The sequence below is a fragment of the Scyliorhinus canicula genome, chromosome 19 (genome assembly GCF_902713615.1).
Source record: "Scyliorhinus canicula chromosome 19, sScyCan1.1, whole genome shotgun sequence".
Lineage (NCBI taxonomy): Eukaryota > Metazoa > Chordata > Chondrichthyes > Carcharhiniformes > Scyliorhinidae > Scyliorhinus > Scyliorhinus canicula.
In genome coordinates, this window is record NC_052164.1 from 46,667,463 (window position 1) to 46,683,465 (window position 16,003).

A 16,003-nucleotide genomic window follows, 5' to 3' on the forward strand; every position below is an offset into this window, starting at 1 on the left:
AGCAAAAGAACAGCGGATATATTTCCAAGTCAAGATTGTGGGTGACTTGGAGGTCATATTCCAGGTGATGATGTTCCCAAGTATCTGCTGACAGGCCTTTTGAAATGGCAGCTCTGTGCTATAACCCCCACTGAGGTCACAATATAAGGATAATCCGGTTCCCCGTGACTTCCACGGAATATGAACATCCCCAGTAACAGGGATGAGGCTCCCCCTTCACTTAGGGGAACCCTCAATTGTAGGTTGTGAAGGGAGACCCTGTGGAGAGTACAGATGTATTGTATATTGAATAAACCTTGTTATTGTTTTCTACCTCTTGGTTCATGCATGCTACTTTGGTGGATTTTAGACTGATAACGAGGATGGGATTGCTGGGCTGCCCTTGGTCTGGCCCCCGCATTGACTTTACGGGACCATTCCAGGGAGCAATGTTCCTCATCGTCGTGGATGTCCACTCGAAGTGGATGAAGGTCCAGAAGACGCAGGTGACTTCCACTCGGGCCACCATCGAGTGACTGCGACAGTCATTCAACTCGTACAGAATACCAGAGGTACTGGTTTCAGATAACGGAACTGCTTTCGCAAGCGCGGAGTTGGGGCATTCAAGGCCGTGAACGGCGTTCGCCACGTGCATACCGCCCCATACCACTCGGCGTCAATGGATTAGTGGAGCGGGCCGTCCAGACCTTTCGGCTCGGCATGAAGAAGCAGACCACCAGTTCCTGATGAGACTCGACTGGCACATTTCTTATTTTGCTACTGAACGACGCTGCACACCAAGATGGGTGTCACTGCAGCTGAATTGCTGATGGGTCACCGCTTCCACACCCAGTTGGGTTTCGTCATCCCTGACATTGGCGGGTATAGCCGTCGTCTCCAGGACAGGACTGAGGCTGACGCAGGCCAGCATGCACCTTTGCACTGTTCGCCCTTGCTGATCTGGTGCATGTCCAGAACTTTGGTGAAGGGTCCACGTGGATTCCAGGTGTTGTGTTGACACAGACAGCGGCAGTCCCGTATCGGGTTCGGGCACAGGGATGCGAGTCTAATCGACAGGTGGGCCATCTCCGCAGTTGCGTTCCCGAGACACTGAACACGTTTCTAGAGGCCCCAATCCAAGTCCATCCGCTGCCTATATTGCCGCCTCAGCCACCGTTACCACCATTAACCCCGGTTGTGCCAGCCGTAGAGAGACCGGACACCAATATCGAAAATGCCGGACGAAGTCTCACCAGTTCCAAATCCAAATCGGCGTGGGTGTGTTGCCATCGCTGGAACCCGTCGTGCCACATCTCAGAGCCTCATTGGTTAAGCTGGCACCACCCAGGCACGCCGCACGAAAATGACGCTCCCCGTCTGGTATACGGCAACAGATGCCAGGGGGTCGGGCAAAAAAGAGAAGTCCGTGAACGTCTCTCCGGATTTGGGGGAGGGGGGGGAGTGTTATAACCTCCATGGGGGTCACAGAATAAGGAAAATCCGGTTCTCCGTGACCTCCAGTAATGGAGGCGGGGCTTCCCCTTAACTAGGGGAATTGTATATAAACCCTGACCTAGCTGCAGGTCGAGGAGGGAGACCTCCGGGGAGACTTATTGTATATCGAATAAACCTTGTATTGTTTTCTACCTGCTGGTTCATGCATGCTACTTTGCCAGATTCTACACTCTGGTTTTTTTCTCGCTCTCTCTACAAATGCTGTTTGACTTGCCGAATGGTTCCAGAATTCTGTTTTCGATTTAGTCTTTGTATTCCTTCAGAACATGTTTTTGCTTAATGGATAACTCTGCTGATGTAAACTGAACCAATGCTGTCTCTTCCCAGATGCTACTAGCAACAAGTGGGTCCAGTTCCAGGATGCCGAGTACAAATTCTTTGAGCATCTCTCCACCTGGCCCCAAGCCCAGCGGATCTGCACCTGGTTCGGAGCGGAGCTGGCCTCCATCCACAGCCAGGAGGAGCTGACCTTCCTGGGGAAGATGCTGCAGGAGGTAGGACTTCCGACACACGACCAGGAGATTTTAGATTAGGGACTGACACCAAACTCCTCCTTGGAATGATCCCCAGTGGCTTTGCACAGATGTGTAAACAACATCTTGTCACACTGAGGGTTTGGGGAGGCAAGAATCTGGGAAATAAGAACATAAGAACTAGGAGCAGGAGTAGGCCATCTGGCCCCTCGAGCCTGCTCCGCCATTCAATTAGATCATGGCTGATCTTTTGTGGACTCAGCTCCACTTTCCGGCCCGAACACCATAACCCTTAATCCCTTTATTCTTCAAAAAACTATCTATCTTTACCTTAAAAACATGTAATGAAGGAGCCTCAACTGCTTCACTGGGCAAGGAATTCCATAGATTCACAACCCTTTGGGTGAAGAAGTTCCTCCTAAACTCAGTCCTAAATCTACTTCCCCTTATTTTGAGGCTATGTCCCCTAGTTCTGCTGTCACCCGCCAGTGGAAACAACCTGCCTGCATCTATCCTATCTATTCCCTTCATAATTTTAAATGTTTCTATAAGATCCCCCCTCATCCTTCTAAATTCCAACGAGTACAGTCCCAGTCTACTCAACCTCTCCTCATAATCCAACCCCTTCAGCTCTGGGATTAACCTAGTGAATCTCCTCTGCACACCCTCCAGCGGCAGTACGTCCTTTCTCAAGTAAGGAGACCAAAACTGAACACAATACTCCAGCCGCACTAACACCTTATACAATTGCAAGATAACCTCCCTCGTCTTAAACTCCATCCCTCTAGCAATGAAGGACAGAATTCCATTTGCCTTCTTAATCACCTGTTGCACTTGTAAACCAACCTTCTGTGACTCATGCACTAGCACACCCAAGTCTCTCTGAACAGCGGCATGCTTTAATATTTTATCGTTTAAATAATAATCCCGTTTGCTGTTATTCCTACCAAAATGGATAACCTCACATTTGTCAACATTGTATTCCATCTGCCAGACCCTAGCCCATTCACTTAACCTATCCAAATCCCTCTGCAGACTTCCAGTATCCTCTGCACTTTTCGCTTTACCACTCATCTGTGTCATCTGCAAACTTGGACACATTGCCCTTGGTCCCCAACTCCAAATCATGTATGTAAATTGTGAACAATTGTGGGCCCAACACGGATCCCTGAGGGACACCACTAGCTACTGATTGCCAACCAGAGAAACACCCATTTATCCCAACTCTTTGCTTTCTATTAATTAACCAATCCTCTATCCATGCTACTACTTTACCCTTAATGCCATGCATCTTTATCTTATGCAGCAACCTTTTATGTGGCACCTTGTCAAAGGCTTTCTGGAAATCCAGATATACCACATCCATTGGCTCCCCGTTATCTACTGCACTGGTAATGTCCTCAAAAAATTCCACTAAATTAGTTAGGCATGACCTGCCCTTTACGAACCCATGCTGCATCTGCCCAATGGGACAATTTCTATCCAGGTGCCTCGCAATTTCTTCCTTGATGATAGATTCCAGCATCTTCCTCACTACCAAAGTTAAGCTCACTGGCCTATAATTTCCTGCTTTCTGCCTACCTCCTTTTTTAAACAGTGGCGTCACGTTTGCTAATTTCCAATCCACCGGGATCACCCCAGAGTCTAGTGAATTTCGGTAAATTATCACTAGTGCATCTGCAATTTCCCTAGCCATCTCTTTTAGCACTCTGGGATGCATTCCATCAGGGCCAGGAGATTTGTCTACCTTTAGCCCCATTAGCTTGCCCATCACTCACTCCTTAGTGATAACAATCCTCTCAAGGTCCTCACCTGTCATAGCCTCATTTCTATCAGTCGCTGGCATGTTATTTGTGTCTTCCACTGTGAAGACCGACACAAAAAACCTGTTCAGTTCCTCAGCCATTTCCTCATTTCCCATTATTAAAACTCCCTTCTCATCCTCTAAAGGACCAATATTTACCTTAGCCACTCTTTTTTGTCTTATATATTTTTTTAAACTTTTACTGTCTGTTTTTATATTCTGAGCAAGTTTACTCTCATACTCTATCTTACTCTTCTTTATAGCTTTTTTAGTAGCTTTCTGTTGCCCCCTAAAGATTTCCCAGTCCTCTAATCTCCCAGCAATCTTTGCCACTTTATATGCTTTTTCCTTCAATTTGATACTCTCCCTTATTTCCTTACATATCCACGGTCAATTTTCCCTCTTTCTTCTGTCCTTCCTTTTTGTTGGTATAAACCTTTGCTGAGCACTGTGAAAAATCACTTGGAAGGTTCTCCACTGTTCCTCAACTGTTCCACCATAAAGTCTTAGCTCCCAGCTAAGTCTACCTTAGCTAGTTCTTCTCTCATCCCCTTGTAATCTCCTTTGTTTAAACACAAAACACTAGTATTTGATTTTACTTTCTCACCCTCCATCTGTATTTTCAATTCCACCATATTGTGATCGCTCCTTCCGAGAGGATTTCTAACTATGAGATCATGAATCAATCCTGTCTCATTACACAGGACAAGATCTAGGACCGCTTATTCCCTCGTAGGTTCCATTACATACTGTTCTAGGAAACTATCGCGGATACATTCTATAAACTCCTCCTCAAGGTTGCCTTGACCGACCTGGTTAAACCAATCGACATGTAGATTAAAATCCCCCATGATAACTGCTGTACCATTTCTACATGCATCAGTTATTTCTTTGTTTATTGCCTGCCCCACCATAACGTTACTATTTGGTGGCCGATAGACTACTCCTATCAGTGACTTTTTCGCCTTACTATTCCTGATCTCCACCCAAATGGATTCAACCTTATCCTCCATAGCACCGATGTCATCCCTTACTATTGCCCGGATGTCATCCTTAAATAACAGAGCAACACCACCTCCCTTACCATCCACTCTGTCCTTCCGAATAGTTTGATACCCTCGGATATTTAACTCCCAGTCGTGACCATCCTTTAACCATGTTTCAGTAATGGCCACTAAATCATAGTCATTTACGATGATTTGTGCCATCAACTCATTTACTTTATTCCGAATACTACGAGCATTCAGTACACTTATGTTGGTTTTTTTACCTCTGTTTTGAATCTTAACATCTCCAGTTTTATTCCTTTTGTTATTACTGGACCTATTCACTGAGCTCCCCTCAGTCACTGTACCTTGTACTGTCGCCCTTTTAGATTTTTGACTATGTCTTCTTTGCCTTGCACTTTTCCCCTTACTTCCTTTGGCTTCTGTCCCTGTTTTGCTACCTTCCAACTTCCTGCATCGGTTCCCATCCCCCTGCCACATTAGTTTAAACCCTCCCCAACAGCTCTAGAAAACACCCCCCCTAGGACATCGGTTCCAGTCATAGAACATAGAACAGTACAGCACAGAACAGGCCCTTCGGCCCTCGATGTTGTGCCGAGCAATGATCACCCTACTCAAACCCACGTATCCACCCTATACCCGTAACCCAACAACCCCCCCCTAAACCTTACTTTTTAGGACACTACGGGCAATTTGGCATGGCCAATCCACCTAACCCGCACATCTTTGGACTGTGGGAGGAAACCGGAGCACCCGGAGGAAACCCACGCACACACGGGGAGGACGTGCAGACTCCGCACAGACAGTGACCCAGCCGGGAATCGAACCTGGGACCCTGGAGCTGTGAAGCATTTATGCTAACCACCATGCTACCGGTCCTGCCCAGGTGCAGACCGTTCGGTTTGTACTGGTCCCACCTCCCCCAGAACCGGTCCCAATGCCCCAGGAATTTGAATCCCTCCCTCTTGCACCATCTCTCGAGCCACGCATTCATCCTATCTATCCTGACATTCCTACTCTGACTAGCTCGTGGCACTGGTAGCAATCCTGAGATGGTGAGGATCATTCAACCAATTGAAATGGTTCAAATTAATGCGAGCAGCTCACTCATAAAACCAATGTAAAGGTTGCTTATTTTTTATTTCCAATTCCCCAGCATTGGTTCACAGTGAGGGAGGGAGCAGATTTTGTTTTGGATGAATACCCCCGACACAGACCCGCACGAGGATGAATCGGGAATTTAAGAGGCACGATTTTCCATCCTTAATGGCTGGTCGGAGCATCCAAATTGCTCCATAATATGTTTTCAACCTGCACGCCCTGATTCCTCCCACACTAATTCAAGAGTAGAGGGAGAATAATTTAGTAAAAGCAAATGACTGCGGATGCTGGAATCTGAAACAAAAACAGAAAATGTTGGACAATCTCAGCAGGCCTGACAGCATCTGTGGAGAGAGAAGGGAGCGAATGTCTCGAGTCTGCATGACTCTTTGTCAAAGCTGGAATTGGAACTGGAAAAAGGATGAGATTTATACTGTTCTGGGGAGGGGGTTGGGGGGGCAGCTGGCGTTAAGTAGTGGGGCTGGATCATTTAGTGTTTGTTTTTCGTTTCTTGTTTTTAATTTTTTTTTGACCCCATACTTAAAGTTACAAAGCCAATGTGCAGAGTGGACAGGGCAAACCCTTAATCCATCTCATTGCTTGCTCTAAAAAACAATTCAAATCCAAACTGAACCCAATTCATGGTCGCCACAAGCCAGACATACAAGATCCAAGCTGACAAGAAACATCATTGTACCTCATCTTGGGCTTGATCTTAGCCAAAAGATTTATAGTTTTTATTAGCTGGAGGTATCAAAGACGATGGATCACAAGCAGGCAAATGGGTTTGAAGTACAGGTCAACCATGATCCAATCGAATGGCAGAGCAGGCCCGATGGATCGAATGGCCTATTCCTGTGCCTATGTTCTTGTGCTTGTTCTCCGAAGATTAAATAATCATGTGTAACAATGGGAGCAACTTACATTAATATTGAGCCTTGGGCCTAATTGAATATCTCAAAGTGCTTTATCGAGCAAAAGGAGATTTTGAGATAAAACAAAGAACAAAGCAAAGTACAGCACAGGAACAGGCCCATCGGCCCTCCAAGCCCGTGCCGACCATGCTGCCCGTCTAAACTGAAATCTTCTACACTTCCTGGGTTCGTACCCCTCTAGTCCCATCCTATTCATATATTTGTCAAGATGCCCCTTAAATGTCACTATCGTCCTGCTTCCACCACCTTCTCCGACAGAGAGTTCCAGGCACCCACTATCCTCTGTGTAAAAAACTTGCCTCGTACATCTCCTCTAAACCTTGCCCCTCGCATCTTAAACCTATGCCCCCTAGTAATTGACCCCTCTACCCTGGGGAAAAGCCTTTGACTATCCATTCTGTCTATGCCCCTCATAATTTTGTAGACCTCTATCAGGTCGCCCCTCAACCTCTGTTGTTCCAGTGAGAACAAACCGAATTTATTCAACCGCTCCTCATAGCTAATGCTCTCCATACCAGGCAACATCCTGGTAAATCTCTTCTGCACCCTCTCTAAAGCCTCCACATCCTTCTGGTAGTGTGGCAACCAGAATTGAACACTATACTCCAAGTGTGGCCTAACTAAGGTTCTATGCAGCTGCAACATAACTTGCCAATTCTTATACTCAATGCCCCGGTCAATGAAGGCAAGAAGCCAAGAGTGCAGGTGTCAGTTACAAGGGGTCACAATTTCAAGGTGAGAGGGGGAAAGTTTAAGGGAGATGTGCGTGGAAAGTTTTTTACGCAGAGGGTGGTGGGTGCCTGGAACGCTTTACCAGCGGAGGTGGTAGAGGCGGGCACGATAGCATCATTTAAGAGGCATCTAGACAGGTATATGAACGGGCTGGAACAGAGGGAAGTAGACCTTGGAAAATAGGAGACAGGTCTAGATAAAGGATCTGGATCGTCGCAGGCTGGGAGGGCCGAAGGGCCTGTTACTGTGCTGTAATTTTCTTTGTTCTTTGTAAGGCTTCTTGACTACCTTGTCCACCTGTGTTGCCCCTTTCAGTGACCTGTGGACCTGTACACCTAGATCTCTCTGACTGTCAATACTCTTGAGGGTTCTACCATTCACTGTATATTCCCTACCTGCATTAGACCTTCCAAAATGCATTACCTCACATTTGTCCGGATTAAACTCCATCTGCCACCTCTCCGGCCAAGTCTCCAAACGATCAAAATCCTGCTGTATCTTCTGACAGTCCTCATCGCTATCTGCAATTCCACCTACCTTTGTGTCGTCTGCAAACTTACAAACCAGAGATGTGGACAAAGGTTTGGTCAAAGAAATAGGTTTTAAGAAGCACCTATCATGAGCAGAGAGAGATAGAGAGGTTTGAAGAGGGAATATCAGCTTTGGACAGAGACAACTGAAGACCATCGAGTGGAAAAGAATGCGAGGAGTATGCAAGCGACCAGGTTTGGAGGATTGATGAGTTCCTGGAAGGCGTTACATGTTGGGGATGAGTGAAGCCATGGAGGGATATGAATACGAGGATGAGATTTCTGCCCTTGATGGACTGTACATAAGAAAGTGAAAAATATGAGCTGGAGGAGGTAATTTAGTTGTCCATAATCTGCTCCACCATTCACTAAAGTCACGTCCGATCTCCTATCTCAACTCAACCTTCCTGCATTATCTCATATCTCTTTGTACCCAAAGATCTATTGACCTCTGTCTTAAACTTACTGAGCATCTGAGAATTCAGAAGTCTCTGGGGGTGGGGAATTCTGAAGATTCACAACTCTCTGAGCAAAGAGATTTCTCCTCATCTCAGTCGAAATGGCCGACTTCCTATTCTGAGCGCTGTAATTCTTGACGGTGATCAGCCCAGCGCCGTGAACAGTTGCGCATGCTCTCTCCGCACACTCAGCGTGCACTGGCATATGCGCGGATGCTGACATCGATGAGCCGGAGATGCCAGTACAGGTTTACACCTACATGAATGTCTAAGTAGTTCAGGCTATGATCCGTTAACATGACAGTACCTACCAATCAAGACCCCTCGGGAGGTGGTGGCATAGTAGTATTGTCACTGGACTGGTAATCCAGAGACCCAGGCTGATGCTCTAAGTTCAAATCCCACCGATGCAGATGGTAAAATTTGAATTCAATTTGGTGGCACGGTAGCATAGTGGTTAGCACAGTTGCTTCACAGCTTCAGGGTCCCAGGTTCGATTCCTAGCTTGGGTCTCTGTCTGTGCGGAGTCTTCACATTCTCCCCATGTCTGCATGGGTTTCCTCCAGGTGCTCCGGTTTCCTCCCACAGTCCAAAGATGTGCAGGTTAGGTGGATTGGCCATGCTAAATTGTCCTTAGTGTCCAAAATGGTTAGGTGCGGTTACTAGGATAGGGTGGAGGCATGGGCTTAAGTAGGGTGCTCTTTCCGGGCGGCACTTGGTACAGTGGTTAGCACTGCTGCCAAATGCTGCCTGCGCTGAGGACCCGGGTTCGAATCCCAGCCCTGGGTCACTGTCCATGTGGAGTTTGCACATTCACCCTGTGTCTGCCTGGATTTCACCCCCACAGCCCAAAGATTTGCAGGGTAGGTGGATTGGTCACACTAAATTGCCCCTTAATTGGGGAAAAATTAATTGGGTACTCTAAATTTATTTTTGAAAAAGTAGGGTGCTCTTTCTAAGGGTCAGTGCAGACTCAATGGGCCGAATGGTTTCCTTCTTCACTGTAAATTCTATGAAGCGATGTCACTCGGTGTCTGCAGCTCGGGAAGCTCTGACATCGACTGCTGGGCCACTGCCTCTTGCTCACACCCCTGTGTGACTCTTCTTTTTCAGTCATGGAGTCATGTACAGCACAGTAGGGACCACTCAGTCCATCAAGTCCATGCTGGCTCTCTACAAAGCAATCAGTCAGTCCCACTTCGCTGCTTGATCCCCATAACCCCACTAATCTATTTCCTTCCATAATACCTTCTTATTGTGCTCATTGTCAAATAGTGTTCCATAAAACACCTTGGGATATTTTACTGGGCTGAAGGCTCGACATCAATTTCCCATCCAATTTCTTTTTCAAATCGTTGATTGTTTCCACCACCTTCATGGGCAGTGAGTTTCAGGTCATTACCTCTCGCTGTGTAAAATAAGTTCTTCCTCACATCTCCCCTGCATCCCTTGACCAAAATCTTAACTCTGTGCCTCCTAATCCTTCTACCATCAGCTAACAGGAAGAATATTTCCTTGTCCACCATACCCAAACATGTAATAATCCTGTCCATCTCCATCAAATCATGCCTCAATCTCCTTTGCACCAGGGAGAACAGCCCCAGCTTCTCCAACCCTAACCAACCACCCTGGTAAATCTCCTCTGCACCTTTGCAAATTTCTTCATATCTTTCCTGAAAGGTAGTTTCAGACATGGATGCCGTGCTCTGGTTGGAGCCTAACCAAAGCTCCCACCTTCAAAGGTCGAGGTACAGGCACCCCCAGTCCCTCTAATTGTGCACAATTTTTAGCACTGTGCTATTTAGTCTATTTTGCCTCTCCTTATCCCTGCTGACAAAATGCAGCATCTCACATTTCTCTGTGTCAACATTGTCGACCATCTCATGTCCAAAAGTGGGCAGCACGGTAGCATTGTGGATAACACAATTGCTTCACAGCTCCAGGGTCCCAGGTTCGATTCCCAGCTTGGGTCACTGTCTGTGCGGAGTCTGCACATCCTCCCTGTGTGTGCGTGGGTTTCCTCTGGGTGCTCCGGTCTCCTCCCACAGTCCAAAGATGTGCAGGTTAGGTGGATTGGCCATGTTAAATTCCCCTTAGTGTCCAAAATTGCCCTTAGTGTTGGGTGGGGTTGCTGGGTTCTGGGGATAGGGTGGCGGTGTGGACCTTGGATAGGGTGCTCTTTCCAAGAGCCAGTGCAGACTCGATGGGCCGAATGGCTTCCTTCTGCACTGTGAATTCTATGATGAAAAGACAATCACCTAGTCTGACTTGCTGCTTTCTGTCCCTTAAGCCAATATTCTTTCCAATTGGACACTGACCCTATCCATAGCCCTCAATTTTCTTAATCAATCTTTTACGTGGTACTTTGTCAAACGCTTTCTTAAAATCCATGCAGACAACATCCACCGCATTCCCTTCATCAATCATCTCTGTTTATTACTTCATCAAAAAATCCACAAGCTGAGACCAGATGTGATGACGATGTCGGACGGGCTTGGAGGCCTTTGTAGCCCCCGGGCAGTTGACGACACGGCAGGTTGGTATTGCCAGGTCAGCACTGACAGGGGGCAGTGTCAAGGAGTGGGGGTAGGAGGGGGAGGGGCCTGAAGAAGGTGGGGCCTGAACAGGGTCATTTGGCGACCCCATAGCAGGGTGTTGCTAACCTGGGTGGTGGGGAAGGTGCTGCTGGTACCAGCATTTTGAGAGGGGGACCTGATGTCAGCGATTAGAGGGGTGGGGGTGGGGGGGGGGGGGGGGGGGGGGGTGGGGGGGGTGCCTGATGCCAGCGAGAGGGATGGGCTGCCAGAGCATGAGTCTGATATCAAGCGTGTCGCGTCTTTTCGTCCGACGTCATTTCGTCCAACGACACTTCGTCCACGTCTTTTCGTCCAACGTCTTTTTGTCCGCCCGTCTTTTGGTCCAACGTCACTTCGTCCAATTAACCAATTGCAAATCAACTCCGTATAAAAGCATTTAATTGATAGAAAGCGAATAATTCGTATGTCTGCTTCCTTTTATTCGGCAGTAATGCAAAGACCCGTGGTAGACTGCTACCTTTAACTTGTACATGAATGCAGAACAGTTGAAACCACTGTTGTGGCACAATCTTGAATGTTCCATCACATGCCCAATGACGATATGATGCTAAATCATGAAGAGCACTTTCTGATGCGAATACTAGTAAGCGCTGTTGATCCTCGACGCCCGAATCGAACCTCAGAAACTGCTCGCCATTGTCAAGCTTGCAATATTTGTCAGGTATTTCAAAACCGTGTCTAGCCGCTGGATTAGCGGGAAATCCAGAATTTTTTTGTCGGCACCTTTGAATAGTCCTTGAGACGACGGGCAGCCTTGGGAGTTGAGAGCAGGTATTTTCTGATAGCTGCGTAAACTTGGCCGCTAGAATGCTACGCGAACTTGCTGCTATGTTTTCCACTGCTTCATGCTTTATTTCTGCAACTGCTTTTCTAGCATTTAACGAATCGACATCAGCTGGATGAAGGTGCTCATTAGAGAAATAAATAATTTTAGGCTCATTGTTTTCCGTGACCGTGTGAATCCGCACTGAACATAGCCTTCTTTTCTCACATCTCCAGTATTCTTTTCCTAGGTTTGCACTGCTCGAATGAAAATCATAGATATAGTTATTTCCATCAGCCACCTTCCGCTTACTCTTCGTTGACACAATGAACTTTGCCATTTCGGGATGGGCGAATTCGGGATTAGGAAAGAGACAGATAATATCTATCCTTTAACGAGGCTCGTTAAAGGGGAGAGAACGATAATAACTATCCTTTAACGAGGCTCGTTAAAGGAAAGAGGCCGGTAATAAAGATCCTTTATTGTATATTATGTGCATTAGAGAAGATTTCCATGTACAAAAGTTAAAGTGGAGTGGTGCTACTAAGCAAGTTACTAAAAGTCAAGTTACAAAAAGTCTTTGACAAAAAAAATCATCCAGCAAAAACACGAAAAAAGTCACAAAAAATCTTTGACGAAAAAAATCACCGGACAAAATGACGTTGGACCAAAAGACGGGCGGACAAAAAGACGTTGGACGAAAAGACGTGGACGAAGTGTCGTTGGACGAAATGTCGTCGGACGAAAAGACATAGCACCGATATCAAGGCGCTTGTTTCAAAGGAATCCCCAATCTCTGAGGAGCCAGACCTCCCCGTGTCTTCAGGTCCTGCAACCTCATTCAGGGCGCAGATCAGCTCAACCTCCAAAAATGTTTCTAAGTGTGGCGGGATTGTGCTGTGGATCGCACCCAACAGCCCGGTGAGAATTGTACCTCTTTGCCCGCCAGAGACCACACTAAGAAATCGTTTGGGAGAACTGCACCCATAATTTCCTGGAGCATTTTTCTTATTCCACCAGAGAAACTTTAAATTGTTGGGAAAATTGGACAGGTTTCAAACTCCACTAACTGTTAACTTCTCAAGCTTTAATAACTTGTAATAAGACAGTTTATTTGTACACAGGTTGATCGCACAGGTTTGAGTCAACACTTCCTTCACTTGTGCATAACTGCCCCATTGTTGAAGCCATCACAGGATGTGATGCACTGGCAGCTTCAGCTAACTCACCTATTACATGATTGTCACACAGAATTCTAGACTCTCCAAGCAAGGGAGATATTTTTTCACCATTTACCCTGTCAAATCCTTTAGCAATTTTATTTGTTTCAACTCGACTACCTCATTCTTCAGAGCTACAGGGAACATAGGCCAAGTCCACTCAATCTTTCATTTGTAATATCCAGGCTTGGCTGATAAGTGGCAAGTAACATTCACACCCCACAAGTGCCAGGCAAAGGCCATCTTCAAGACATTCAATGGCATTACCATCACTGAATCCCCCTCTATCAACATCCTGGGAGTCACCATTCATAGAGTCCCTACAGTGCAGGGGAAGGCCATTCAGCCCACCAAGTCTGCACCGACTCCATGAAAGAGCACCCTACCGAGGCCCACTCCCCTGTCCCATCCCCATAACTCCACCTAACATTTGGACGTTAAGGGCAATTTAGCATGGCCAATCCACCTAAATTGCAGATCTTTGAACTGTGGGAGGAAAGTGGAGCACCTGGAGGAAACCCATGCAGACATAGGGAGAATGTGCAAACTCCACATAGTCACTCAAGGCAGGAATTGAACCCGGGTCGCTCGCTCTGTGAGGCAGCAGTACTAACCACTGTGCCACTGTGCTGCCCCTGACCAGAAACTGAACTGGATTAGCCATATAAATACTGTGGCTACAAAAGCAGTTCAGAGGTTAGGTATCCAGTGATGGGTAACTCACCTCCTGACTCTCTAGTGCCTTTCTATCTTCTACAAGGCACAAGTCAGGATTGTGATGGAATACTTGAAATGAAAAATGAAAATCGCTTATTGTCACGAGTAGGCTTCAATGAAGTTACTGTGAAAAGCCCCTAATCGCCACATTCCGGCGCCTGTCCGGGGAGGCTGGTACGGGAATTGAACCGTGCTGCTGGCCTGCCTTGGTCTGCTTTAAAAGCCAGAGATTTAGCCCAGTGTGCTAAACCAGCCCCTATTAGTTGTTGTTGGAGCTGCACTCATCCAGGCAAGTATCCCGTACCAGCCTCCCCACCTGGTCCTAACTTGGAAATATATCACCATTTCTTTGCTGCCATTGGGTCAAAACCTTTGAACGTCCGCCCACCAGCAACTGTGAGAACGCTGTGGACTGAATGGTTCAAGAAGGCGGCTAACCACCAGCTTCACAGGGTAATTACCAATGGGCAATAAATGGCCGCTGTCACAACCTGGACTTAAGCAGGTTATGGGACACTAATGAAACCTTAAGCAGGTAATGGGACACTTATCAGACTGGGCGACTGTAGGGAATATGCACTCCCCCACTGAGGGGCATGGCGCCCCTTTGACATCCTGTATAAATCCCGGAGGGCCATGAATTGGGAGCTGTCTCCAGTAGTAGAGTAATTGCTCTGTACTGTTGTTCTGTTGCATTTAACATTTTTTCCTTTTGATTCAACCAGTTCGGCTGTGTGTGGACTCCTTTCCAGACTTTATCATAGCCGCCTTGCCAGCAATGCCTGCAACCCAAGAATGAATTGAAAAAATGTGATGCCTACAGCGAAAGGAATGACCAGCTCATTTTCTTCTTTTCCCAGCTTTCCCGTTTTCAAGACCAGTTTTGGTGGATTGGCCTTCACACCAACGAGAATGATGGACGATTCAGGTTTGTGATATTTATCCTTCAGCAGTTTGGAGCCCTTTCACTCCTGAACTCTGCATCTTAGCATCTTTTGACTACTTTCATTGTATCTCATTACTGATTCTGTGATAACAAATCTCAATTTTTCGCACTCATTTCTCTCCTCTCCCCTCCACTGGGTCCTTCTGTCCTATTTTCTCCCATTTCCAGCCGTTCCCTCATGATTCACTTTTTTATTACATAGAATCTACAAAACAGAAACAGGCCCGCAATGGGCCTCCTACCACCCACTTTCAGCATGAGCCCTGTCAACATATCATTTGGCTCCTTTCTCCCTTGTGTCCCTATCTAGCTTCCGAATGGCTGTATCTATGCTACTCACCCCAACTACTCCATGTGGTAGCAAGTTCCACATTCTTACTGCCTTATTCTTCAACTTCCTCTCTCCTGCCCCACTCCCCAATCCCTGGCTTATCTCAAAAATACAGACCCCTGCTGGGCTCCATTTCGACAAGTGACTGACGGGTGTGGGCAACATTCATGATGCATTTTGACTATGAGTGCACGAGGCACGACACCCAGAATCTGAATCTTGTCCTGGTGATACATCCACGACTTTCCCAAGTGTTGCTTACTGTGGTCGAGAGGATTTAAACTCAGTTTGACACTCAGCACAACGGTCTGTTCCCTCATCATGTTCTGTGTTCCAGATGGTCCGATGGTTCGATCCTGAATTTTGTCTCGTGGGCCTCGGGGAGGCCGCGACCCATTTCGAGGGATAGAAAATGTGTCTACATGTCACCCAGTAAAGGTAAGAGGCACAAGGAAATGAACCTCAGGGGCTGGACATTGCCCAATTCCTTTCAGCTGCTTCCACATCCTATCCTGGAGGGTGAAACCTGCCCTGGAGTGTAATAATATTGTTGATAGGTGAGCAGATTACAAAGTTTCCAGGGAATAGCCAGATGGGAGGTGGGTTTTTTTTAATGCAGGAGTTATGATGATTTTACTATCTGAAAGGATGCTGGTATCAGATTCAACAGTAACATTCTAATAGAAACTGGATAAATACACAAAGCAAAGGGGAACCTGACAGCGTGCCCCACCCAACTTCACCATCGTTTAATGATACAACACCGAAAGAGGCTATTCGGCCCATTGTGTCTGTGTCGGCACTTCAGTAGATTGGCTATCCAATTAATCATACTCCCCTGCTCGTTCCCCTTAGCCCTGCATATTTTCCCCTTCAAATGTTTATCCAATTGTTT

At 46.8% G+C, this 16,003-nt stretch overlaps 1 protein-coding gene across 2 annotated transcripts in view; it reads left to right on the top strand.

Moving 5' to 3' along the window:
* The window catches only part of mrc2 (mannose receptor, C type 2), a 293,165-nt gene that overhangs the window by 227,491 nt on the left and 49,671 nt on the right, over nt 1-16,003 (top strand). For both annotated transcript variants that reach the window (XR_005458165.1, XM_038778997.1), the window contains exons 17-19: nt 1,822-1,988; nt 14,692-14,759; nt 15,446-15,546. Coding sequence is in view for 1 of the 2 variants with exons in the window: in XM_038778997.1 (XP_038634925.1) it covers nt 1,822-1,988; nt 14,692-14,759; nt 15,446-15,546 (336 nt within the window). In the remaining variant the exon portion in view is untranslated. The remainder of the gene's footprint in view (nt 1-1,821; nt 1,989-14,691; nt 14,760-15,445; nt 15,547-16,003) is intronic.